We start from the raw sequence: 27298 nt of genomic DNA, 5'->3' as shown, positions 1-27298 counted from the left end.
TACAGCGCGTTTGTTGTATGGCAGATTTGCATCTGCTACCTGCACTCGGAATGCAAGTATGATGCGCATTTGCAAGACGTTTCTAAAATGCGTGGCAAAGCGCATGTTTTCTGTGCAGTTTGCTGTATCTCTGGAAACACACAGAGGTGAATGAAGTGTCATAGTTCTTGTGTAAACACGCCAATTTCACTTTCAGGCCCCATTCACAACTAAAGTAGTGGGAGCGCATGTATTTTTTTTTTTTTTTGGGCAATTTTTTCCCATTGATACGCATAGCACAGCTACAAAGGAGGTAACTCGTGAAACATTTTGGCATGTTGCAGTTTGCAAGTTTTTTTTTATTTTTTTTTTACTGCTTGTTTTGCTGTGTTTGTCATTCATTTTTTCATGTGAGAGAGATTGCATCACAGAGATAAGTGCAACATTTCGGAGCTGTGCAGAGCCCCTTCGCCAGTCATGTGTGATGAAGGACCCTGCTTGGCTCAGAAGTGTTGCACTTATCTCTGTAATGTGATCTCTCTCAATAAAAGAAACCTTTGGACAGAAGTGTTGATCCGTGGTGTGCTGCCGAATATGAACACTTGCTTGATGTTTCCAGGACCCAACCGGTAATCGTTACAGCACCCACTATTTTGAGAGCCATACTTTCCATGAACGTGAGCGATAGGAATATTGACAAGAAAATTCATTTTTTTCATGTCGCTCATTTTTCCCACGACAAGCATAGCCCAGCCCATTGATTTTCAAAGGGCTGCTTAACATGTGGCAATGTGGCTCATGGGACATTTTGGCATGTTAATAGAACACTTACCTGCCCTTGAGTCAAGCGATGTTGGCACTGCAGCTGTTTCCATCTGCTGTTGGGTGCTGCCGCCGCCATTGTGGGTAAGGGAACCCAGCAGTGTAGCCTAATGGTTTCATGCCGGAAACCCTACTGCGCAAGGCCCCGCTCCTCTCTACTACTGGCCCAGCGACAGGGGGAGGAGGAGGGAGCCCTGTAGTAATGTCACAGGCAGCGTCCCAGACTCCTGGAAGTGGGAACAGGATACCTGTGAAAGACCGTTATCCTGCCCCCTCCCTCCAAAAGGTGGTAAGTGTGGCACCAGAGGGGGAGAGGCAAATGAGCGGATGTTCCACTTTTGGGTGGAACTCCGCTTTAATCACATTCTGACTGAGAAATTACCACGTATAAAATCAAGCTGTGGAAATTTGCTTCTTAGGGTTTTTAGGGGAACAAGTCAAATGCTGCATGCTTTCAGGTGCCGTCTTGAAAGAATGGTATTTGTCATCAGTTAAGTTGCTTTGAACTGTAATTGTTTGCATTCACAACAGGCTAGGGGATTAAAAAAAATAAAAATTCAGCTGTGACAAAATGGATCATGTGGCATTTTCTATTTATGCGAAGCAAATAGAACAATAAACACAGGTGAACGCTGCTCCAAGATCCCATTTGTAATTATGTTGGAATTGTGTTCCAAATCCTTTCAAGCCTGGGTTCACACTGGTACAACCAACAGAGGCCGACTTTGGGAGCTCATGTCGCATGACGTGTGAAAATCAATATTTCCCTATTAGATCCGTCTTAACTGGTCCGACTTTGAAAACGCTCCCTACACTTCTTTGGTCCGACTTTGATCCTGCTTCAGCCTATTGAATATCATTGAAGTCGGATCAAAGTAGGATCCTTGTCCTAACCATGTGACTTGTGACATCCGACATGGTGATTACAGCAGCAGCAAAAGGAATTTGTCACACTGGGATTGTTTTGATAGGTCAAAGGACAATTCAAACTATCACACAAGTCGGATCAAAGTAGTATCCTGTTCATTCAAGTCTGATGGATGTAGGACTGATATCACAGAGCAAAGTAGGATGATAGTCGTATGAGTCGTACCAGTGTGTACCCAACCTAAACTGTTTAACATACACAGGTTGTCATAGGATGCAGCAGTTTCAGTTATTACATTTATGTAGTGCTGACCTTACAAAGCAGTGCTGCAATAGTAGTACAGACTGACATGCCAGGGCCAGTTTAAGCAGACGCCAGGTAGACTGCCTTTATGAGGTCCGTTTATAAAAATAATTAGTGGTGCGCTGAAATTTAAATTCTGGTGGCAAAAACCAAACATTCAGGATGCACTTGGCCAAAACCGAAATTGACTGTTTAACCACCTCGCGCCCGCACTATAGCCGAATGACGGCCGTAGAGCAGGCGCTGGACGTCCTGTTGTTTACTTCCGCAATGCGCGCTGCCGTGGGCGCGCATCGCGGAAGTTCTGTGTTTGCCGTGTCCCCCCCAATCACAGCGGCCGTTTACAGCGCGATCGGCGTGTCCAATGGGAGATGATCTCATATGTAAACATATGAGATCATCTCTCAGCGTCGCTCTCCCTCCTCACACAGACAGAGTGTAAGAGGGGAGAGATGAACGGCTGCAGCGGCCGTCAGTGTAAAAAAATAAATAAAAAAAGTGTAAAAAAAAAAGTGCCACCCGTCGTCAGTGCCACCCGTCGTCAGTGCTACCCGTCGTCAGTGCCACCCGTCGTCAGTGCCACATAGTGCCATTTGTCATCAGTGCCACCTGTCAGTGTCACGTGTCATCAATGCCACTTATCAGTGCCATCTGTCATCGGTGTCACGCGTCATCGGTGCCACGCGTCATCGGTGCCACGCGTCATCGGTGCCACGTATTAGTGCCACGTGTCATCGGTGCCACGTGTCATCGGTGCCACGTGTCATTGTCCTGGTATTTCAAAAGTGTAATAAGTAGTCAAGAAGTTAGATGTGTAATTTATGTTCCTAGAACACATGATGGCGCTCCCTGCATGTTGGGCCTCTCTATGTGGCCAGGCTGTGAAAAAGTCCCACACATGTGGTATTGTAATACTCAGGAGGAGTAGCAGAATTTTTTTGGGGGTGTCATTTGTGGTATACACATGCCATGTGAGAGAAATAACCTATTACAATGACAATTTTGTGGAGAAAAATAAAAAAAATGAAAAATCTTAATTTTGCAAAGAATTGTGGGAAAAAAATGACAACATCAAAAAGCTCACCATGCCTCTTACTAAATACCTTGGAATGTCTACTTTCCAAAAAGGGGTCATTTGGGGGGTATTTGTACTTTCCTGGCTTGTTCGGGTCACAAGAAGCGAGATAGGCCACCAGTACATCAGATGTGATCAATTTTGTGCGATTCGCACCACAGCTTGTAGACTCCCTAACTTTCACAAAGACCAAATAATATCCACTAATTTGGGTTATTTTTACCAAAGATATGTAGCAGTATAAATTGTGGCCAAAATTTATGAAGAAAAATTTATAATTTGCATAATTTTGTCACAGAAACAAAGAAAAATGCTTTTTTTTCACAATTTTCGGTCTTTTGTCATTTATAGCGCAAAAAATAAAAACCCCAGAGGTGATCAAATACCACCAAAAGAAAGCTCTATTTGTGGGAAAAAAAGGACAAAAAATTCATTTGAGTACAGTGTTGCATGACTGAGTAATTGTCATTCAAAGTGTGAGAGCACCGAAAGCTGAAAATTGGTCTGGGCAGGAAGGGTGTTTAAGTGCCCAGTAAGCAAGTGGTAAAAAAAAAAAAAAAAAAAAAAAAAAAAATTGCTGTGTATGTGTGTATATATATGTATATATATATATATATATATATATATATATATATATATATATATATATATATATATATATATATATATATATATATATAAAAAATTCTCTATCTCTCTTTATCACTGTTTTTATATTTGACTTTAATTAGGATTGATTTAAGATCTCCAGCGGCAGTTCTCGCCTTTTATAATAATAGCCACATCCATCCAGGAGAGACGCAGCCCGGCCTCCCATGTAGCTAGTTCCATATGCTTCCAACTGCCGGGTATGCGGACACCAGCCAAGGGGCGAGCAAAGCCACCCAGCGGCCTGGCCCCTACCACTGGGCATGCGCAAGTGCAAAGCGCAAGCATCCTCACTGCGCATGAATGGAGCAAGGGTGATGGGCGCCACAAAGTGTCTTAGACCTTATATAGAAAAAACAGATCCATAATATGAAATGTCTCTGAATAGAGTATATGTCCTTGAACAGAGTTAACCACTTTCAGACCGGACCATTTTGCTGGTCAATGACCAGAGGTCTTTTTACAATTTGGCACTGCGCTGCTTTAACTGGTAATTGCGCGGTCATGCAATGTTGTACCCAAACAAAATTTGCGTCCTTTTCTTCCCACAAATAGAGCTTTCTTTTGATGGTATTTGATTGACTCTGCGATTTTTATTTTTTGCGATATAAATGTAAAAAGCCCGCAAATTTTGAAAAAATTTTTTTTCTACTTTTTGTTATTAGAAAAATCCAATAAACTCAATTTTAGTCATACATTTAGGCCAAAATGTATTCAGCCACATATCTTTGGTAAAAAAAAAGTCAATAACTGTATATTTATTGGTTTGCGCAAAAGTTGTCACATCTACAAACTAAGGTACGTTTTCTGGAATTTACGCAGCTTTTAGTTTACGACTGCTTATCATTTCTTGAGGTGCTAAAATGGCAGGGCAGTACAAAACCCCCCCAAATGACCCCATTTTGGAAAGTAGACCCCCTAAGGAAATTGATAAGTGGCATGTTGAGCCCATTGAATATTTTATTTTTTTGCCTCAAGCGATTGAATAATGACAAATTTTTTTTTTTTTTTTTTTTACACAAAGTTGTCACTAAATGATATATTGCTCACACATGCTATGGGCATATGTGAAATGACACCCCAAAATAAGTTCTGCTGCTTCTCCTGAGTAGGGGGATACCACATATGTGGGACTTTTTGGGAGCTTAGCCGCGTACGGGGCCCCGAAAACCAAGCACCGCCTTCAGGCTTTCTAAGGGCGTAAATTTTTGATTTCACTTCTCACTACCTATTACAGTTTTGAAGGCCATAAAATGCCAAGATGGCACAAAACCCCCACAAATGACCCCATTTTAGAAAGTAGACACCCCAAGCTATTTGCTGAGAGGCATGTTGAGTCCATGGAATATTTTATATTTTGCCACAAGTTGCGGGAAAATTACAAACTTTTTTTTTTTTTTTTTCACAAAGTTGTCACTAAATGATATATTGCTCACGCATGCCATGGGCATATGTGAAATGACACCCCAAAATAAATTCTGCTGCTTCTCCTGAGTACGGGGATACCACATATGTGGGACTTTTTGGGAGCCTAGCCGCGTACGGGGCCCCGAAAACCAAGCACCGCCTTCAGGCTTTCTAAGGGCGTTACAGTTTTGAAGGCCATAAAATGCCAAGATGGCACAAACCCCCCCCCCCCCCCAAATGACCCCATTTTGGAAAGTAGACACCCCTAAATTTAGGGGTACACTAGTGAGACTAGGTAATAAATGGCGGGTGCCCTGAAACTATAAAAAAAATAACTAACCAACCAGCGTCACCTGTAACAGTTATATGGTGATCACTAGGGATGCACCGAAATTTCGGCCGCCGAAACATATCGGCCGAAAATGGCCCTTTCGGCAATTTGCCGAAAGGAAAAAACGGCCGATAATTGAGCCGGAAATGGGGCGGGGCGGAGCTCCGCCCCCGCCCCTGGTGCCGCCCATCACGGGAGGTGTATATCGCAGGAAAGCCGCCTCCGCCGTCTGGATCAATAGAGCGCTGGGAACATCACAGCTTTAATTTTAATAGCTGTGTGTTCCCCGTCGTGCGCCGTCGCCTACAGCCCCTCCCCCTCGTTCGGGGAACTGATAGACAGATCACCCGTCCAGATTGGACGGGGGATCTGTCTATCACAGTTCCCCGGACAAGGGGGAGGGGCTATATGCGGCGGCGCGCGACGGGGGAACACACAGCTATTGAAATTAAAGCTGTGATGTTCCCGGCGCTCTATTGATCCAGACGGCAGAGGCGGCTCTCCTCTCTTTCTGCATCACTGACTACACAGGGGACACAAACACTGGCTGCACGAGGGGGACACAAACACTGGCTGCACGAGGGGGACACAAACACTGGCTGCACGAGGGGGGACACAAACACTGGCTGCACGAGGGGGACACAAACACTGGCTGCACGAGGGGGACACAAACACTGGCTGCACGAGGGGGACACAAACACTGGCTGCACGAGGAGGACACAAACACTACTGGCTGCACGAGGGGGACACAAACACTACTGGCTGCACGAGGGGGACACAAACACTACTGGCTGCACGAGGGGGACACAAACACTACTGGCTGCACGAGGGGGACACAAACACTACTGGCTGCACGAGGGGGACACAAACACTACTGGCTGCACGAGGGGGACACAAACACTACTGGCTGCACGAGGGGGACACAAACACTACTGGCTGCACGAGGGGGACACAAACACTACTGGCTGCACGAGGGGGACACAAACACTACTGGCTGCACGAGGGGGACACAAACACTACTGGCTGCACGAGGGGGACACAAACACTACTGGCTGCACGAGGGGGACACAAACACTACTGGCTGCACGAGGGGGACACAAACACTACTGGCTGCACGAGGGGGACACAAACACTACTGGCTGCACGAGGGGGACACAAACACTACTGGCTGCACGAGGGGGACACAAACACTACTGGCTGCACGAGGGGGACACAAACACTACTGGCTGCACGAGGGGGACACAAACACTACTGGCTGCACGAGGGGGACACAAACACTACTGGCTGCACGAGGGGGACACAAACACTACTGGCTGCACGAGGGGGACACAAACACTACTGGCTGCACGAGGGGGACACAAACACTACTGGCTGCACGAGGGGGACACAAACACTACTGGCTGCACGAGGGGGACACAAACACTACTGGCTGCACGAGGGGGACACAAACACTACTGGCTGCACGAGGGGGACACAAACACTACTGGCTGCACGAGGGGGACACAAACACTACTGGCTGCACGAGGGGGACACAAACACTACTGGCTGCATGAGGGGACACCACACTTATCACTTTTATCATGTCGCCAGTCACTGGCCACCTCCTGAACCATGTCGCCAGTCTCTGGCCACCTCCTGAACCATGTCGCCAGTCTCTGGCCACCTCCTGTACCATGTCGCCAGTCTCTGGCCACCTCCTGTACCATGTCGCCAGTCTCTGGCCACCTCCTGAACCATGTCGCCAGTCACTGGCCACCTCCTGAACCATGTCGCCAGTCTCTGGCCACCTCCTGAACCATGTCGCCAGTCTCTGGCCACCTCCTGAACCATGTCGCCAGTCTCTGGTCACCTCCTGAACCATGTCGCCAGTCTCTGGCCACCTCCTGAACCATGTCGCCAGTCTCTGGCCACCTCCTGAACCATGTCGCCAGTCTCTGGCCACCTCCTGAACCATGTCGCCAGTCTCTGGCCACCTCCTGAACCATGTCGCCAGTCTCTGGCCACCTCCTGAACCATGTCGCCAGTCTCTGGCCACCTCCTGAACCATGTCGCCAGTCTCTGGCCACCTCCTGAACCATGTCGCCAGTCTCTGGCCACCTCCTGAACCATGTCGCCAGTCTCTGGCCACCTCCTGAACCATGTCGCCAGTCTCTGGCCACCTCCTGAACCATGTCGCCAGTCTCTGGCCACCTCCTGAACCATGTCGCCAGTCTCTGGCCACCTCCTGAACCATGTCGCCAGTCTCTGGCCACCTCCTGAACCATGTCGCCAGTCTCTGGCCACCTCCTGAACCATGTCGCCAGTCTCTGGCCACCTCCTGTACCATGTCGCCAGTCTCTGGCCACCTCCTGAACCATGTCCCCAGTCTCTGGCCACCTCCTGAACCATGTCCCCAGTCTCTGGCCACCTCCTGAACCATGTCCCCAGTCTCTGGCCACCTCCTGAACCATGTCGCCAGTCTCTGGCCACCTCCTGAACCATGTCGCCAGTCTCTGGCCACCTCCTGAACCATGTCGCCAGTCTCTGGCCACCTCCTGAACCATGTCGCCAGTCTCTGGCCACCTCCTGAACCATGTCGCCAGTCTCTGGCCACCTCCTGAACCATGTCGCCAGTCTCTGGCCACCTCCTGAACCATGTCGCCAGTCTCTGGCCACCTCCTGAACCATGTCGCCAGTCTCTGGCCACCTCCTGAACCATGTCGCCAGTCTCTGGCCACCTCCTGAACCATGTCGCCAGTCTCTGGCCACCTCCTGTACCATGTCGCCAGTCTCTGGCCACCTCCTGTACCATGTCGCCAGTCTCTGGCCACCTCCTGAACCATGTCGCCAGTCACTGGCCACCTCCTGAACCATGTCGCCAGTCTCTGGCCACCTCCTGAACCATGTCGCCAGTCTCTGGCCACCTCCTGAACCATGTCGCCAGTCTCTGGTCACCTCCTGAACCATGTCGCCAGTCTCTGGCCACCTCCTGAACCATGTCGCCAGTCTCTGGCCACCTCCTGAACCATGTCGCCAGTCTCTGGCCACCTCCTGAACCATGTCGCCAGTCTCTGGCCACCTCCTGAACCATGTCGCCAGTCTCTGGCCACCTCCTGAACCATGTCGCCAGTCTCTGGCCACCTCCTGAACCATGTCGCCAGTCTCTGGCCACCTCCTGAACCATGTCGCCAGTCTCTGGCCACCTCCTGAACCATGTCGCCAGTCTCTGGCCACCTCCTGAACCATGTCGCCAGTCTCTGGCCACCTCCTGAACCATGTCGCCAGTCTCTGGCCACCTCCTGAACCATGTCGCCAGTCTCTGGCCACCTCCTGAACCATGTCGCCAGTCTCTGGCCACCTCCTGAACCATGTCGCCAGTCTCTGGCCACCTCCTGAACCATGTCGCCAGTCTCTGGCCACCTCCTGTACCATGTCGCCAGTCTCTGGCCACCTCCTGAACCATGTCCCCAGTCTCTGGCCACCTCCTGAACCATGTCCCCAGTCTCTGGCCACCTCCTGAACCATGTCCCCAGTCTCTGGCCACCTCCTGAACCATGTCGCCAGTCTCTGGCCACCTCCTGAACCATGTCGCCAGTCTCTGGCCACCTCCTGAACCATGTCGCCAGTCTCTGGCCACCTCCTGAACCATGTCGCCAGTCTCTGGCCACCTCCTGAACCATGTCGCCAGTCTCTGGCCACCTCCTGAACCATGTCGCCAGTCTCTGGCCACCTCCTGAACCATGTCGCCAGTCTCTGGCCACCTCCTGAACCATGTCGCCAGTCTCTGGCCACCTCCTGAACCATGTCGCCAGTCTCTGGCCACCTCCTGAACCATGTCGCCAGTCTCTGGCCACCTCCTGAACCATGTCGCCAGTCTCTGGCCACCTCCTGAACCATGTCGCCAGTCTCTGGCCACCTCCTGAACCATGTCGCCAGTCTCTGGCCACCTCCTGAACCATGTCGCCAGTCTCTGGCCACCTCCTGAACCATGTCGCCAGTCTCTGGCCACCTCCTGAACCATGTCGCCAGTCTCTGGCCACCTCCTGAACCATGTCGCCAGTCTCTGGCCACCTCCTGAGCCATGTCGCCAGTCTCTGGCCACCTCCTGTGCCATGTCGCCAGTCTCTGGCCACCTCCTGAACCATGTCGCCAGTCACTGGCCACCTCCTGAACCATGTCGCCAGTCTCTGGCCACCTCCTGAACCATGTCGCCAGTCTCTGGCCACCTCCTGAACCATGTCGCCAGTCTCTGGCCACCTCCTGAACCATGTCGCCAGTCTCTGGCCACCTCCTGAACCATGTCCCCAGTCTCTGGCCACCTCCTGAACCATGTCGCCAGTCTCTGGCCACCTCCTGAACCATGTCGCCAGTCTCTGGCCACCTCCTGAACCATGTCGCCAGTCTCTGGCCACCTCCTGAACCATGTCGCCAGTCTCTGGCCACCTCCTGAACCATGTCGCCAGTCTCTGGCCACCTCCTGAACCATGTCGCCAGTCTCTGGCCACCTCCTGAACCATGTCGCCAGTCTCTGGCCACCTCCTGAACCATGTCGCCAGTCTCTGGCCACCTCCTGAACCATGTCGCCAGTCTCTGGCCACCTCCTGAACCATGTCGCCAGTCTCTGGCCACCTCCTGAACCATGTCGCCAGTCTCTGGCCACCTCCTGAACCATGTCGCCAGTCTCTGGCCACCTCCTGAACCATGTCGCCAGTCTCTGGCCACCTCCTGAACCATGTCGCCAGTCTCTGGCCACCTCCTGAACCATGTCGCCAGTCTCTGGCCACCTCCTGAACCATGTCGCCAGTCTCTGGCCACCTCCTGTATAAAAATATTTTTTTAAAACAGTCATTTTCGGTATCGGTGCTGTTTCGGTATCGGTTTCGGTTTTCGGCCTAGTGTATTTTTCATTTTCGGTATCGGTTTCGGCACCAAAAAACCCATTCGGTGCATCCCTAGTGATCACTGGTGAAAGGGTTAACTAGGGGGCAATCAGGGGGCTTTATGCGGTAGTATATGGGGGTCCCTGGCGCTATAAAAAGCTGCGGCGAACCTAAATACCTACCTGCCTAACTAGCGTCACCTGTGACACTAATAGAGCGATCAGAAAAACGATCACTTATTAGGCTGGGTTCACACTGGAGCGATGCAGGAACGCCACGAATCCACGGCGGGTTCCCGCATCGCATGCCTCCCGGCGGCAGTTCACACTGCCCTATTTGAACTGCTGGGAGTGTCAGTGAAATGTTACTGACACCCCCAGATCAGTTCGCATATCGCAGTGCGATCTGCAAACTCGGATCGCATGGTGTGAACACCCATGCGATCCGATTCTGCTGCGGACCAAAAAAAGGGTCCCGTGCGAATTTGCGGCGGGTGCGACGCAAATTCAGCCATACTATCTGTATGGCTGAACTCGAATCGCACAGAGATCGGATGTGATTTGCACTGCAGTGCGGTGCGAATCACATCCGTTCTCATAAACCGCTGCAATGTGAACCCAGCCTTAGTGACACTGGCGACGGGGGGTGATCACAGGGTTAAACCTTTATTGGGGGGGTTAGAGGGGTACCTTAGAACTAAAGGGGGCTAACCCTAACTGCCCTAACAGTTATTACAGTCACAAATGACACCAATGCAAAAAAAATAAAAAATGACATTGGTGTCACTGACTGGGGGGGCAGGGGTAATTGGGGGGGTGATCGGGGGGGTGTGAGTGTGCCTAAAATGTTCTACTGTGTAGTGTCGTGTTGGTGCAACTCACCGAGCCTCTCTCCTCGGTGTCGGAACGAAAAATACCGACACGGAGGAGAGATTACATCACTTCCTCTGCCTGTGTTTACATTACAGGAGAGGAAGTGATGTCATGGAGCATTTCCATTCGTCGGGAGCGATCGCGAGGGGGTGGCCATGAATGAATGGCTGTCCCCTCATCCCGGATCGCTCCCGAACGAATACCGACCGCCGCAGGCACCGATCGGGCCCCCCACCCGGGGGAAGGCAGGGACGTACAGGTATGCCCATATGCCTGCCCGTGCCATTCTGTTGACGTACATCATCGTGCGGCGGTCGGCAAGTGGTTAAAACAATGAGTGAAAGATTCTAAAGAACTGCATCCAAGCAGAAGCATGCTCTATGGAAACAAATAGGAGAGCATTGAAAAGTGTCTCGAAGTGCGGTCAGTTCCAGCAGTTTATTAAAAGGTTAATGACAAGGGCCAACTCGCATTCTAAGTGTGATTAAAAAAAAAAAGAAAAAGCTAATTGTTAGGGGAGAAAGCCTGGATGTCCCCCAAGAGGACTGCCAGGGTCCACTCCAGCGCTGTGGAGGACACACGTAGGCCCTCTGGGGAGAACTAAGATGGCACTGGAGTGCTCTGTGGTCTGCAGTGTTTGCGTGATGTCACTGTGCATACACTGCAGACCACTCTGCAGTATAGCATTGCCTAGCAACGCTCCCTATTCAGGGAGCAGGTAGGGGTGCGTGCTGTCGTCACCCAGGCTGTATGCTCAAATAGGGGTCTTGGATTTTGAGGAGGAGACTACATGTTTTTTTTTTTGTTTTTTTTTTCCTTTCTTGTTTTTAACATGAGCTTTCTCCCTAAAATCCATACCAGACTCAAGAAAATTGGAGGGACCCCCTTAACAAACCATACCAGCCCTAAAGATCCTGGTATAAATTTTGGAGGGGACCTTGCACTGTTTTTGTTATTTTCACTCTCACTGTTTACATACAAGCACCAGTCTGGAATGGAATCTCCAGCTGACGGCTGAATATTTCGGGCTGGGATGGCAGGGACGAGTCATTCGTTGTTTGGACAGCAGGTGCCAGCTCCCTAACAGGAGGAAGCTGTCACATTCAGCAGTGGCAATCATAGTGCTAAATATTTCTTTTCACAATGCAGCTGGAAGTTCGTTCTGTCAAACACTCATTCATTTGGTCATTCACACAAGGTTCTCCATAAACTGTACACAGTGCAGGAGTCTTCCTTGTTTCTGCCTCAACTTTATTTATAGGTAAAGTTGATCCAGGGAAAATCTGATTGCCTCTTGGAGGATCAGGAAGGATTTTTCCCCTGCTGTAGCAAATTGGAGCATGCTCTTCTTCTGGGTTTTTTTTTTTTTTTGCTTTCCTCTGGATCAACTGTGGGTATAAAATTGGGTATATTGGATTGTACGATATATTTTTATTTGTTTTTAAGGTTGAACTGGATGGACTTGTGTCTTTTTTTTTTTTTCAACCTGACTAACGATGTAACTGTTTCCTGAATGTTCCTAGGTTGTAGTGCTAGGCCATTTTCTCTGTGAATGAATGTTAAGTCAAATGTGGTCATGGTCAAATATTCTTGCAGCTATTTTTCGCTTAGGTTTGAAGGCTAGGAAATGTTACATTTGCCCAGCAAAAGTCAACAAGTAAACTATTACACATTACAACTGTTATGGGTATTATTCGATATGTTTGCACGAATGTTGAGACATTCGTAAAGCATATTTAAAAAAAAAATGATATACTACTATTATTGGTATTTTAAAATGTCACTGCACATTTCGGGCAGTTACACTTTAATTTATTAACCCAAGCTCCTACTTTGAAATTTTCTGTAGGAGAATATGGCGTGGGTTTTGTAGAGATAATTTCCTGGGTACTGAATTAAAATTCAAGGAGCTCTGGTTGGTAAAGTTTTCTTTCTGCACAGGCCTGAATCTCATTTTTATTCTATGATTCAGGTTTTTCACGTCACAGCCCCCTTTACATTTCTGTCTTCAGTCTCCCTTTTTCCAACACAGCCCCCAACATTACAGCCCTGCTTACATCACAGCCCCCCTTGCAATGACAGACCCCTCCCTCACATCACAGTCCCCCTTGCAATCTTAACTCCCCACATCACAGCCCCCCATATCATAGCTTCCCCCTCACATCACAGCCCCCCATATCAGAAAAATGGGGAGAGTGTAAGGGGGTAGTGATCCTGGCAGAATTTAATTCACTACCATAGTGTGCTGCAAGGCAAGCTTTCTAATGTCTTAGAAAGTCACAGCATACACTATGCAGGCAAAATATTACAGATAAACTTATGTGAACAGTTGGGTTTTAGAGCTGTAAATGTTTGATACTGTACTCTTATTTTTCTTCAATGGGAGAAGTGAGTTCAGAACCGATGTGCTCTTTGTTTGAAAGATGAAAGTCCTTTGGTTAGCTTTGCTACAAAGTTAACTTATATAGCAGCACATTTATTCCTTTAGAGTATTAAAATCAGACTAGTAAACTGCAGTAGACATTATGGGGTTGTTTCACTAAACCTGGAGAGTGCAAACTCTGGTGCAGCTCTGCATAGAAACCAGCTTCCAAGTTTTTTTGTCAAAGCTTAGTTGAACAAGCTGAAATTAGAATCTGGTTACCATGCACAGCTTCACCAGATTTTGCACTCTAGTTTTAGTAAATCAACCCCATTGTGCCAGCAAAGCTGACAGATAATAACATTCTACAATAATGTTCAAAAGATCTAGCAGCTCAGTAGTTAATTGCTGTGGCTGAGGACTGCAGTAGTAGATATTGACTTCTCTGGTGAACAAGCATCTACATGGGGTGGGTCAAGGGCATAGCGCTTGCCTGCTGTTGCATATATGACCCCTGAGGCAGAGTGGTTTCCTCACCCACTGATTGCTGGTTTCTCTCAACAGATAACAGGTTGCTTGAAAAATCTGACCTTCAGTCCGTTTTGGCTGAAAAACTACAGGCGGAGAAGTATGATCTACTGAGCCGACATGACACCAGGTAGTGCAGACAACAAATGTAAGGCCTTCATTCATGCATAATGTTTTTCTTTTTTTCCTTTAATTTCATTGGTAAGAAGTATAGCAAAGAAAAATAAAGGCGTTGCTTTTGCTAACAAAAGTAACTATTTAATTACTTGCTTTCAATATTTTAAAAACACACCAGGCCTATTTATTTACAGACATATGTATATTGCTGTCAATGTATGCAGCACTGTACATATTTTACATTCACATCAGTTTACTAAAGGAAAATACAAAAAGTGCTTTTCGGACTTGTTCACTGTTAATGCAATTTATAAACTTCCATTGGTGCTATCATTTGTTTGTTGCCAGTTTGCATTTGCGCAAACTGACCTGATAAACTGTATTTTTCCTGTGACCGTCTTTTGAACTAGTAGTCTTATATTTACCACCATTTGATTACTTCAAGCCCAATCTCCTTCTTTTTTTTTTTTTTTTTTTTTTCCCCTCTTGCTCAGATGATAGCTCTGGCAGGAAGGTATCATACAATATGTTCTTTATGAGAGATTACTGGTCCCACATTTATTTTCATTCAGAAAATAATGCTTCACTTCAGCAGTAAAAGAAAATGCATTTCTGCTTCATCAAGTATCTCAGAGTCAATGCAGTAGGCTTGTATTTAGCCTCAACAGCTTACAATTGGATGGTTGAACCCCCTACATCAGGCATGTCCAAAGTCTGGCCCGCGAGCCAATCGTGGCCTGCGGCCTGGTTTTGAAAGGCCGTCTGGTTATCTAAACATATATATCTTTTGTGGCCCCCGGTGATCTCCCAGCGCCAGGGCTACAAAAGATATATATAGTCTGGCTGCCCCGGAGGGAGGAGGTGGGACAAGTGCCGTGCACACAGGAGGAGTATTTCCTGTTTACATGGCAGCCTCTGTAAAAGAGAGTCCTATCTTTGGCACTGCCATTGGACGACTATTATGTCCATCAAAGGAGGCTGGACTTTCACTTAAAGAGGCCCCTGTGTAAACAGGAGATTCTCCTGTAGGATATCTTTGGCGCTCATCCTGCCCCCTCCATGTCCCCTTCAAGGCTGCACTGATGGCAAATGGTGAGTGCATTTTTTGCGACGCGGGGCTGCATTTTTGGCAGTTGGGGATCTGCAGATGGGCACTGTCCCTTATTTTGCTTCACAGTTCTTTATTTAAAATTTAATTTAATTAATTTTTTTCCTGAAACGTCCCTTTTAAAGTGAAGGTGCGTGTTATACGCCAATAAATATGGTATATCCAAGTAATACGCCTGAGCTCATCTCTTTACTCACACACAGCCCACAAAGGCAAGAGAATTCTTGTTGGGCAGTGTATTAGTGCTCGAACAAACACACTTAGACCAAATTTTAATGGTTCAAAGAATGTCAGGCAAAATGGTCGGCCCTTGCACATGTTCATTTCATCAAATCTGGTACCCTTTGAAAAAAGTTTGGACATCCCTGAACTATGGGGTACTTTGTCGCAGTAATTGGGCTTAAGCACCATATAGCAATGTGGTGTGACTAAATCCCCATATGTTTTGAAAATGTTTGTTGAGGTGTTTTAAATAACCTCGCAGGAGGCAAATGTCTTTATTTGCATGTATGCGTTGTAATATTTTGTTCTGTTTTATGGTCTTATGGCTGCACCATCTTTAATGCATCTTTTAGGGTGTGCCCCCCAAATATCTTGTGTTTCTACCAGTGGAGATGGTTCTTCCTGCTGGAAGAACACCATAGCTCCGTGTGAAGGATTCCCCCGTCAACACTACCTGTATTGATAGAGGAAATCGAGCAATTTTCTAAGAAAATCACTACATTTATGGCCGGCTTAAGGGTAGGAAGCACAAAGGTATTTTGAAGAATTTTTAAAAAGGAGTTGTAAAGGCAGAAGGTATTTTTATCTTAATGCATTAAGATAAAAAATCTTTCGTGTGTAGCAGCCACCCCAGCACCCCCCTAATTATTTACCTGAGCCTCATCTCTCTCCAGCGAAGTCTATTAATGCCCAAGCCATCCAGGACACACCTCTTGGTTGAGACGCAGCATCAGTGCCATTGGCTCCCACAGCTGTCAAAGTCAGTCAGCCAATCAGGGGAGAGAGGGGGCGGGGCCGGGTCTCAGTGTTTGAATGTACTGGGCTCCAGTGCCCCCATAGGAAGCTGCTGACTGTGGGGGCACTCAATAGGAGGGAGGGGCCAGGGGCAGCAAAGAGGGACCCGAGAAGAGAAGGATTCAGGCTGCTCTGTGCAACAGCACAGAGGAGGTAAGTATAACAGGTTTGTTTTCACTTTAAGGCAGGTCCAAACTTTTTTCAAAGAGGGCCATATTTGATGAAGTGAACATGCGCGAGGGCCGACCATTTTGCCTGACATTCTCTTGCCTTTGTGGGCTGTGTGTGAGTAAAGAGATGAGCTCAGGCACATTATTTGGATATACCCTATTTATTGGCGTATAACACGCGCCTTCACTTTAAGAGTGAAGTTTCAGGGGAAAAAAAAAATAATTTTTAAATAAGGAACTGTGAAGCAAAATAAGGGACAGTGCCCATCTGCAGACCCCCAATTGCTATAAATGCAGCCCCACCATTGCCAGGATTGCACTCACCATTTGCCATCAGTGCAGCCTTGGAGGAGGCAGGATAAGATATCCTACAGGAGAATCTCCTGTTTACACAGAGGCCTCTTTAAGAGAAAGTCCCGCCTCCTTTGATGGACAGAAGTCATCCAATGGCAGTGCCAGAGATGGGACTTTCTCTTACAGAGGCTGCCGTGTAAACAGGAAATACTCCTCCTGTATGCACGGCACTTGTCCCACCTCCTCCCTCCGAGGCAGCCAGACTATATATATCTTTTGTAGCCCTGGCACTGGGAGATCGCCAGGGGCCACAAAAGATATATATGTTTAGATAACCAGGCTGCTGGCTTTTCGAAAACCACGCCGCGGACCTTTCTAAACCACGATTTGGCCCGCGGGCCGCACTTTGGACATGCCTGCTATAGTTAGTGGGTCCTACGTTATCCATAGAATGGGAGATCCTGCTTCTCTGAACCATGGGAGACATACACTCCTCTATATGGGAGAACTAAAAGGACTCCACCTATGACACAGGTGGACACTAATGAGAGGCGATGATGAGGGAGTGGGGTGCTCCAGCCCAAAAGGATTAGGTCAGAATCCATACAGTAGGCAAACAAGATATTTGGGGGTGGTACACCCTGCGCACTGTAATATTTCTGTTCTGATCTCCACTGGAAGAACACAGTGATTATTGTTAGCGGATATGACAGCTGCTAGCAATAATCACATGTGAAATCCGACAGGCTGGTTGTACCCAAGTTGATCAATCGATCAACTTGGATACATTCAGCCTGCCTATACATGGTTTGAATCTTGGCCGGTCCCTGCTAAATCAGCTGAGATTTTAACTCTTTGGCTGGCTTTAAGCTCTAGTGCTGTACACTGACCTAGATGAGTAACAGCCATACCCCACATCACAAGAGTCCTCACACTCAGTTGTACTGTGAAGGAAGAGGGGTTGTGTCTGACCCTTAAAGATGAGTATTGGCGACCTCCATACTTCTCTTTATTCAAATATCTAAATTGTGCTTTTTATTGCAGTCAGTTGCAGGTTGGGTCATTCCACACACCCACAGCACATGTAAACAAGGCTGGGATTCTGGTGACATCTATGGCATTGTCTCAATATGGGCATCTGTCCAGGGGCTCTGACATCACCAGCATCCCATCCCTTTTGGTGTGTGTGTGTGTGTGTGTGTGTGTGTGTGTGTGTGTGTGTTTGGAGGTAAAAAAAAAAAAAAAAGGGGTATTAAGGCTTAAAAAGAAAGGCAGCCATCCTTCAGAGTGTCCAGAACTCTGCAAGAAATGTAAGGGAAAAAAACAGGGAGGAGGAGGCGCCTACCTGAGTGTATTAAAATTATGACTTTAATAGGATAAGATTAAAAACAATTACAAGATGATAGAAGATGCATACCGTCAAAGTAAAGTGCAGTCCTGGCATTCGACATGGCTCTGCGGGTCCCACTGCTGTTCTGGGCAGCTGGCTGGAATGGATCGCCTTTGGTCAAACAGTGGTGCCTATTGGCTAACTTAAGTATATTTATATATGCTGCACAAATTAGAACTCATAAGCTTGCAATCTTGTGCCTCCTAACTTTAAACCGATTTGTGTTTTTAGAACAATCATCTTTGCTCCATCTGCCCACTTATGGCTAGATTATAAACAGTCATAGGTGGACAGCTATTTCCATATTCTGACTGAACTTTCTCAAAGAAGAGCTGATCATCAAGATTGGATTTTCCTAGCCATTTGTTACTGTTTTTTTATGATAAGCTGGTGTTGTTCCCCACTCATCTGTAGGCAGGAGTTTGTTTAGGTGATTATAAATGTGTCTATTTATGGAAACATGTTTGGTCTTAATGTGCCTAAATGTACCACTGATGTCTGTAGATAACTGAAGAACTTATCTACTACTACTACTGAGGAGTTATTAACAACAGTATTATTTTCTCAGTCATCTTCCAGGACAGCTTACAGAGAGGCTCCTACGGTAGCACAGGAAACGCATGATCCACATTATAAAAGACTGCCCATTGGCCATGTACCCTCAGTATTTTGTGTTTTCTTCTGACCAGACAGGAACTTCAAGCAAGTTGTTTATTTTGTCTGGCCTATGTGCTAGGTAGCAGGGGCCTCCTGGCAGCCAGGTCCCTCTAACCTGGGCCCTTCCGCTAGGGACTCGGGGATGAGTAAGAAGGGACTCCCTCTCATCTCCCTGTTTTGTATGCAACTTCAGTGTAAGGTGCCTTCTTGGTTGCACGAGGATGTGTGCCCCGATGAGTCCATCCCTGGTGGTAGCTTGCCAAAAGCAGACTGGTCTCTCATGGAGGGGGTAGCCTGCTTCTCCCGAGTCATTCCCGCTTGATTCCTGCCAATGTTGGAGCATGGGTGCGGTAGGCCCGTCTCCTTGCCTGGCATCCTCGTGTGGCCAGATCATCTCGCGAATGGATGGCATCATTTCCGGCACACAGGCAGGAAGTGATGTTGGTCACCAGAAGTCATGCGTCGGCCATCTTGGTTCACCCACAGGGGGAAAACTCTGCCTGTATGGAGGAGAGGAAGGCAGGCATGCTATTCACAGTGCCGTCCCGGGTTCTCCATTCCAGTATAAATAAAGGGTACTGGCAGAAGATGGCGCTGGGTTACTTCCTGGACAGTGAATATGGAAGAGCTGGGGACTGCAAATGCAGGTCTGGAGGCGCCATCGCTTGATTTTGGCCCTAAGGTAAGACGAGAGGGGGCTAGGGTGCTCCTATCTTCTTTTCTTACCCTCCTATGGTGAGGCACAGGTGGATTGTGGGACCCTTTTTGTAGGTGCACAGGTGTTGCCTCCCTCTAGTTGTAGGGTTCAGTCACATATAGCATCACAGATCCTGTTGGTGGATGTTTGTTTTAAAAATTCTAAGACAGGAATTTATGCTATCCACCTGGGTGTTTTGTTTACATTCAGTTTCCATTCAGTTTGTACTTCAGTTGAAGTAACACTGGTTTTGGTTTCTTTGGTTATTTCCACGACAAAACCCAGGAGCCCAAAGAAAGCAAGACAGATGCTTCTAGGAAGAGATGCCCAGTCTGTACTAAAAAAAAAAAAAAAATGCCCTCTGGTTGGAAAAAGGACATATGTCAAGACTGGTAATTTGGAAAAAAAAACTCACCCAAGCTCTATAGCATGATTGTAGAATGATGAGCTGAATAAGAGTGCTCAGGCTTGTTGTGTCCCATAAATATCAAAATCTCAAGAAATACCAGCAACTCTAATGCCTCTTAAATCTTTATTGAGCACTTATAGCAGTGCGATATCTAAAGTGCTAACATGTTTTGGCCGGAGCCTTCCTCATAGCATATGTCAAGATTGCATTGATAACCTGGTCAAGAAAAAAAACAACCCTGCTATTAAAAAATGTTATGGATTCAATGAAAAAGGAGATGAAGCAGACTTTAAAATCCTTCAAACCCCGTGCACAGGATTCTGGAGCAGATCCCATCCCCAGCACATCTGCTGCCAGCAGTAGGGAGATGCCGATAACCCCTTCTGTCAGGCAGGTAACCCCTGATTGGGGGATACCAGAGGAGCTGGAGGAAAGCTTGGGCTTGGCTTCAGACTCTGATGAAGGGGAGTTTATTGTGGACAAGCCAAATAAAACCCAAAGATTCCTGTTCCCCTCAGAGGAGACAGATGAGTTATTAAAAGCCATATGATATCCTGAAGTTGGAGGAGCTAGAAGATAAAGATCTGTCTGTGCACGACCTGTTATATGCAGACCTCCAAGCCAAGCAGGCCAGAACCTTTCCAATTCACGCTTCGCTAAGGCTGCATTCACACCTGATCGTTTTCAGCTTGTGAAATGCCCAACAAGCAAAATCCTATTCATTTTAATGGCACCTGTTCACATCTGAGCATTTTGTCGCCTGAAAAGTACTCTAAGCTCAAAAAAAAACCATGAGCTTCTTTGGGGCAGATTAAAGGTGTTTTTCTGCCTTTTTACATTGTTGACCGGAACAAAATTGCGGTAAAAAAAGCCTAAGAGAAATGGTGTTGCAGGAGAGGAAAGTACCAGAAAAAATAATCTTTCTCCTCAAAAAGTAGGTTTCCTTTCAAAGAAGAGGATACAAGTCTATGAGAGAAGTGTCCCAAGTTAGACGTCTCCCTCTCGAAGGGGGCAGAACTCTCTTTTGAGGATACAAGCTCATTAAAAGAGCCGATGGACAGGAAAGCTGAAGGGGAAAAATGCAAGGGAGGCCTGTCCTGCTAACTTTAAACCTGCCCTTGCCTCTACCTGTGTAGCTCGTACTCTGCATTTGTGGTTAAAACGGCTCCGCTCACTTCTAGAGTCAGATACTCCCAAAGAGGATATCTTGGAGGCACTACCAACATTAAACAAGGCAGTGGCTTATATAGCAGACTCTTCCACAGAGTCTGTGAGATTTACGGCCAGGCCATGGCCTTAGTTAACGAGGCCGGGAGGGCTATCTAGTTAAAATCCTGGAAAGATAATAGTCTCAAAAAATGAAGCTCTGTTCTCTTCCCTGTTCAGGCACATTGTTCTGGAAAGAGTCTGAGTCTGTGCTCGAAAGGTCAGCCGACAAGAAAAAAAGGTTTCATACCCCCCAAAAAACAGCAACCAAAAAGGAATTTTCATCCCTTTCAAGGGACAAGTATTGGCAGAACAAAGATTATGCAAACAGGCAGGAGCAGAGAAAAGGGTGGCAGTATAGGAGGGGGGAAAGGTAAAGGTGGCTTCCTTTTCAAACCGCCCCAGCCTAAGTACCAGTCTCAGTGACTCGGCTGGCCAGGTAGGGGGAAGATTTAGGGCTTTCTTCCCACAATGGCAGAACATTTCCAGCAACAATTTTATTCTCGATCTTATCAATCACTGATACAAAATAGAATTGGTGGGCTTTCGTCCTCAAAAATTTCTTCCTACAATTTGGCCAGGTCTTCTCTCCTTCAAAGTGATGCTCCAGGAGGAACGTGATAAGTTACATCCCTCCAAATCAAAGGAAGGGTGGATTTTATTTCCATGTCTTCCTCAGGAAAAAGCAGTCAGAAAAATATTAGCTAATTCTAAAGCTGAAACTGGTCAACGCTTTTGGCAAATACTAATGGTTCAAGATGGAGTCCATTTACACCACCAGGGAGTTGTTAACCACAGGAGTTTTCATGGCTTTGTTAAATCTAAGGGATGCATATCTGCACATCCCTATTCGGATTGAGTCCAGGCAATACCTCAGATTCAGAGTGAAGAACAAGTTCAAAACCCTGTAATTCCAATTCAACTCTCTGCCGTTCAACCTAGTGTCAGCGCTGCGTGTTTTTACAAATGTGCTGGCGAAAGCACTGCAAATTCTGAGGGGGCGGAGGGGATTTAAATAATCCCTTACTTAGACAACCTGCTAATATTTGCAGATTCCATGAAAGAAGTGGAACATGAACAGGATCGTCGTACACCTCCAGCAGTTGGGCTGGCTGATGAATTGGGAAAAGTCTCACAGCTAGTCCCAACCGAAAAGATAACGTTCCTGGGGTACACAATAAATTCAATGGTATCCAAAATCTTTCTGATGGAAGGAAAAAAAATCATGACGATAATTATAGGATAGCGACCTTTGCGCAAGCGCAGAGACCTCAATACAAGACACGATGAGGATTCTCAGATTGATGACTGGGGCCATCCCAGGAGTTTAATGGGCCCAGTTTCACATGAGAGCTCTGCAGTCCTTTTTTATGCTCTCGATCTGGGATGGGAAGGAGGGGTCTCTCTCCCAAGCTGGGCGAAGATCCCACAGGAAATGAAACTCTCAATCAGGTAGTGGCTAACCGCAGAAAATCTCTCTTCTGGTCGCAACACCTTCCAGTGACAGTCACCACAGACACAAGTGGCCGAGGATAGGGGGCCCACAGGGTCGACCAGATGGTACAAGGGGTCTGGAATAATCAGCCCACCTTTCTTCCAATGAGAGAGAGCTAAAAGCCATACAGAAGGCCTTAGTGGCTTTCGGCCCTACCCTAGTAGGAAAACACGTACAAGTCTTCTTGGATAATAGAACTACTGTGAGCTATGTCAACAAACGGGGTGGTATGAGATGGAGCTGCACGATTCTGGCAAAATTAGATTTTTTTTTGTTTAGAAGATGGATCACGATTCTCTCACAATTCTCGCGGCGTAACATCATCTTTCACATTAAAATAAAAAAAAATTGGGCTATGTTTACTGGGGTTTTTTTCCCCCAAAAAATTGCGTTTGAAAGACCACTGGGCAAATTGTGAGAGAAAATATTGCAGCAATTGCCATTTTATTCCCTAGGGTTTCTGCTAAAATATGTTGGGGGGGGTTCCAAGTAATTTTCTAGCAAAAAATATTGACTTTAACTTAAAGAAGTGTCAGAAAAAGATTTAGACTTTAAGTGGTTAACCACTTTCAGACCGGACCATTTTGCTGGTAAATGACCAGAGGTCTTTTTACACTTTGGCACTGCGCTGCTTTAACTGGTAATTGCGCGGTCATGCAATGTTGTACCCAAACAAAATTTGCGTCCTTTTCTTCCCACAAATAGAGCTTTTAGTTTACGACTGCCTATCTCATTTCTTGAGGTGCTAAAATGGCAGGGCAGTACAAAACCCCCCCAAATGACCCCATTTTGGAAAGTAGACCCCCTAAGGAAATTGATAAGAGGCATGTTGAGCCCATTGAATATTTTATTTTTTTGCCTCAAGCGATTGAATAATGACAAAAAAAATTTTTTTTTTTTTTTTTACACAAAGTTGTCACTAAATGATATATTGCTCACACATGCCATGGGCATATGTGAAATGACACCCCAAAATAAATTCTGCTGCTTCTCCTGAGTACGGGGATACCACATATGTGGGACTTTTTGGGAGCCTAGCCGCGTACGGGGCCCCGAAAACCAAGCACCGCCTTCAGGCTTTCTAAGGGCGTAAATTTTTGAGTTCACTTCTCACTACCTATTACAGTTTTGAAGGCCATAAAATGCCAAGATGGCACAAAACCCCCACAAATGACCCCATTTTAGAAAGTAGACACCCCAAGCTATTTGCTGAGAGGCATGTTGAGTCCATGGAATATTTTATATTTTGCCACAAGTTGCGGGAAAATTACAAACTTTTTTTTTTTTTTTTTTTTTTTTTTCACAAAGTTGTCACTAAATGATATATTGCTCACGCATGCCATGGGCATATGTGAAATGACACCCCAAAATAAATTCTGCTGCTTCTCCTGAGTACGGGGATACCACATATGTGGGACTTTTTGGGAGCCTAGCCGCGTACGGGGCCCCGAAAACCAAGCACCGCCTTCAGGCTTTCTAAGGGCGTTACAGTTTTGAAGGCCATAAAATGCCAAGATGGCACAAACCCCCCCCCAAATGACCCCATTTTGGAAAGTAGACACCCCTAAATTTAGGGGTACACTAGTGAGACTAGGTAATAAATGGCGGGTGCCCTGAAACTATAAAAAAATAACTAACCAACCAGCGTCACCTGTAACAGTTATATGGTGATCACTGGTGAAAGGGTTAACTAGGGGGCAATCAGGGGGCTTTATGCGGTAGTATATGGGGGTCCCTGGCGCTATAAAAAGCTGCGGCGAACCTAAATACCTACCTGCCTAACTAGCGTCACCTGTGACACTAATACAGCTTTAGAAAAACGATCGCTTATTAGGCTGGGTTCACACTGGAGCGATGCGGGAACGCCACGAATGCGCGGCGGGTTCCCGCATCGCATGCCTCCCGGTGGCAGTTCACACTGCCCTATGCGAACTGCTGGGAGTGTCAGTGAAATGTTACTGACACCCCCAGATCAGTTCGCATATCGCAGTGCGATCTGCAAACTCGGATCGCATGGTGTGAACACCCATGCGATCCGATTCTGCTGCGGGCCAAAAAAAGGGTCCCGTGCGAATTTGCGGCGGGTGCGGCGAATGGCTGAACTCGAATCGCACAGAGATCGGATGTGATTTGCACTGCAGTGCGGTGCGAATCACATCCGTTCTCAAACCGCTGCAATGTGAACCCAGCCTTAGTGACACTGGCGACGGGGGGTGATCACGGGGTTAAACCTTTATTGGGGGGGTTAGGGGGGTACCTTAGAACTAAAGGGGGCTAACCCTAACTGCCCTAACAGTTATTAGTCACAAATGACACCCGCCGGGTGATCAGGGGGTTAAACCTTTATTAGGTAATAAATGGCGGGTGCCCTGAAACTATAAAAAAATAACTAACCAACCAGCGTCACCTGTAACAGTTATATGGTGATCACAGGTGAAAGGGTTAACTAGGGGGCAATCAGGGGGCTTTATGCGGTAGTATATGGGGGTCCCTGGCGCTATAAAAAGCTGCGGCGAACCTAAATACCTACCTGCCTAACTAGCGTCACCTGTGACACTAATACGGCGATCAGAAAAATGATCGCTTATTAGGCTGGGTTCACACTGGAGCGATGCGGAAACGCCGCGAATCCGCGGCGGGTTCCCGCATCGCATGCCTCCCGGCGGCAGTTCACACTGCCCTATGCGAACTGCTGGGAGTGTCAGTGAAATGTTACTGACACCCCCAGATCAGTTCGCATATCGCAGTGCGATCTGCAAACTCGGATCGCATGGTGTGAACACCCATGCGATCCGATTCTGCTGCGGGCCAAAAAAAGGGTCCCGTGCGAATTTGCGGCGGGTGCGGCGGGTGTGGCGGGTGCGGCGAATGGCTGAACTCGAATCGCACAGAGATCGGATGTGATTTGCACTGCAGTGCGGTGCGAATCACATTCGTTCTCATAAACCGCTGCAATGTGAACCCAGCCTTAGTGACACTGGCGACGGGGGGTGATCACGGGGTTAAACCTTTATTGGGGGGGGTTAGGGGGGCACATTAGAACTAAAGGGGGCTAACTCTAACTCCCCTAACAGTTATTACAGTCACAAATGACACCAATGCAAAAAAAAAAAAAAATAAAAAAAAAAATGACATTGGTGTCACTGTGACTGGGGGGCAGGGGTAATTGGGGGGGTGATCGGGGGGTAAAGGGGGGGTGTGAGTGTGCCTGGCATGTTCTACTGTGTGTGTAGAGTGTTGGTGCAACTCACCGATCCGCTCTCCTCCGTGTCGGAACGAAAAATACCGACACGGAGGAGAGAATACATCACTTCCTCTCCTGTGTTTACATTACAGGAGAGGAAGTGATGTCACCGGGGATTTCCATTCGTCGAGAGCGATCGCGAGGGGGTGGCCATGAATGAATGGCCGCCCCCTCATCCCGGATCGCTCTCGACGGAATGCCGACCGCCGCAGGCACCGGGGGGGGGGCCCGATCGGGCCCCCCACCCGCGGGCAGGCAGGGACTTATATATACGCCCATATGCCTGCCCGTGCCATTCTGCCGACGTATATCGTCGTGCGGCGGTCGGCAAGTGGTTAAACTTCCTGCATTTACACTTGTTGAAAACTTGGCAGACTGCCCGGATTATTTTTAAAAAAAAAAATTTTCTTCACACAAGTGTATTCTTTTGATCTAAGAAGGAAGAGTTATAATGTTTCATATTACAAACTTGGCAGACTGCTGGATGTTTTCTTTTCACAGCTGAGTGATCAGATAAGTCTCTCCACTTGTTATATGAAAGAATCGCAAACTCTGCAATAGAGATGTCAGGGGTTTAATCAAGATCACGTTTTTTTTATACAATTAATTGTGCAGCTCTAGTATGAGAGCAGCGAGTCTAATGAGTATAGCAGAAAAGATTCTGGGATGGACAGAAGTAAATCTTCTATCCCAATCTTCTGTGCACCTGAAAGGAGAACTAAACTCACTGGCAGACGCCTTAAGCATGGAAACTCTCTCGCAGACGGAATGGTGTTTAAATCGAACAGTGTTTGAACTAATCGTGGTGAAATGGGGGATGCCCCAGATAGACCTGTTTGTGACCAGAGTAAACAGAAAAGTGGGCCGGTTCTTCTTCCTGCAAAGGGATCAGCTCAGTATGGGCCTAGATGCCCTATCACAACCTTGGGGAACAGACCTAACATGTGTCTCCTCCATTTGCCCTCATACCAAAAGATAAGCGCCTCAAGGACGAAAGTCATTCTAATTGCCCTGTTTTGGCCTTGGAGGGCTTGGTTCCCAGGACTGTTAAAACTCAGCACCACAAATTCTTGAAGACCTCATTTATCAGGGAACAGGGAGTCATCTGCAGATGAACAGTCTCTTAGGGCCTGGCTACTGAGAGGGAGCTTTGAGAGTGGAAGGGGCTGTCAGGAAAAGTAATTGATACTATCCTTGGGAGTAAAGCCGCCACCGATACTATATACAACAAGATCTGGAAAAAGTTTGGTGTTTGGCGTACAATTAACAGAACCTCAGGCCCTATGATCCTCCCGGCGGTTCGAGAATTCCTTCAAACAGATGCAGACCTAAACCTTACAGTCAGTACCCTCAAGGTACATGTATCTGCGCGATCGAGCTTCCTGAATCGAAGGCTAGTAGAAGAACCAGGCCAAGCTTAATAAAATAGGCGTGAGAAGA

At 47.3% G+C, this 27298-nt stretch overlaps 1 protein-coding gene across 5 annotated transcripts in view; it reads left to right on the top strand.

Moving 5' to 3' along the window:
- Window positions 1-27298, top strand: part of ATG16L1 (autophagy related 16 like 1) — a 101743-nt gene that overhangs the window by 11153 nt on the left and 63292 nt on the right. For 4 of the 5 annotated variants that reach the window (XM_077488382.1, XM_077488384.1, XM_077488383.1 and 1 more), the window contains exon 2: window positions 14091-14184. In XM_077488382.1, the coding sequence (XP_077344508.1) occupies window positions 14091-14184 (94 nt within the window). Of the gene's footprint in view, window positions 1-14084; window positions 14203-27298 lie in introns of those variants that run through there. The other variant, XM_077488386.1, reaches the window with a different exon arrangement.

The sequence above is a fragment of the Lithobates pipiens genome, unplaced genomic scaffold, assembly GCF_037356315.1.
Source record: "Lithobates pipiens isolate NorthernLeopardFrog02 unplaced genomic scaffold, aLitPip1_a1.2 Scaffold_18, whole genome shotgun sequence".
NCBI classification, from domain to species: domain Eukaryota; kingdom Metazoa; phylum Chordata; class Amphibia; order Anura; family Ranidae; genus Lithobates; species Lithobates pipiens.
Note: the sequence above shows the minus strand (reverse complement) of the source record. Positions and strands in the feature narration are given on the sequence as shown.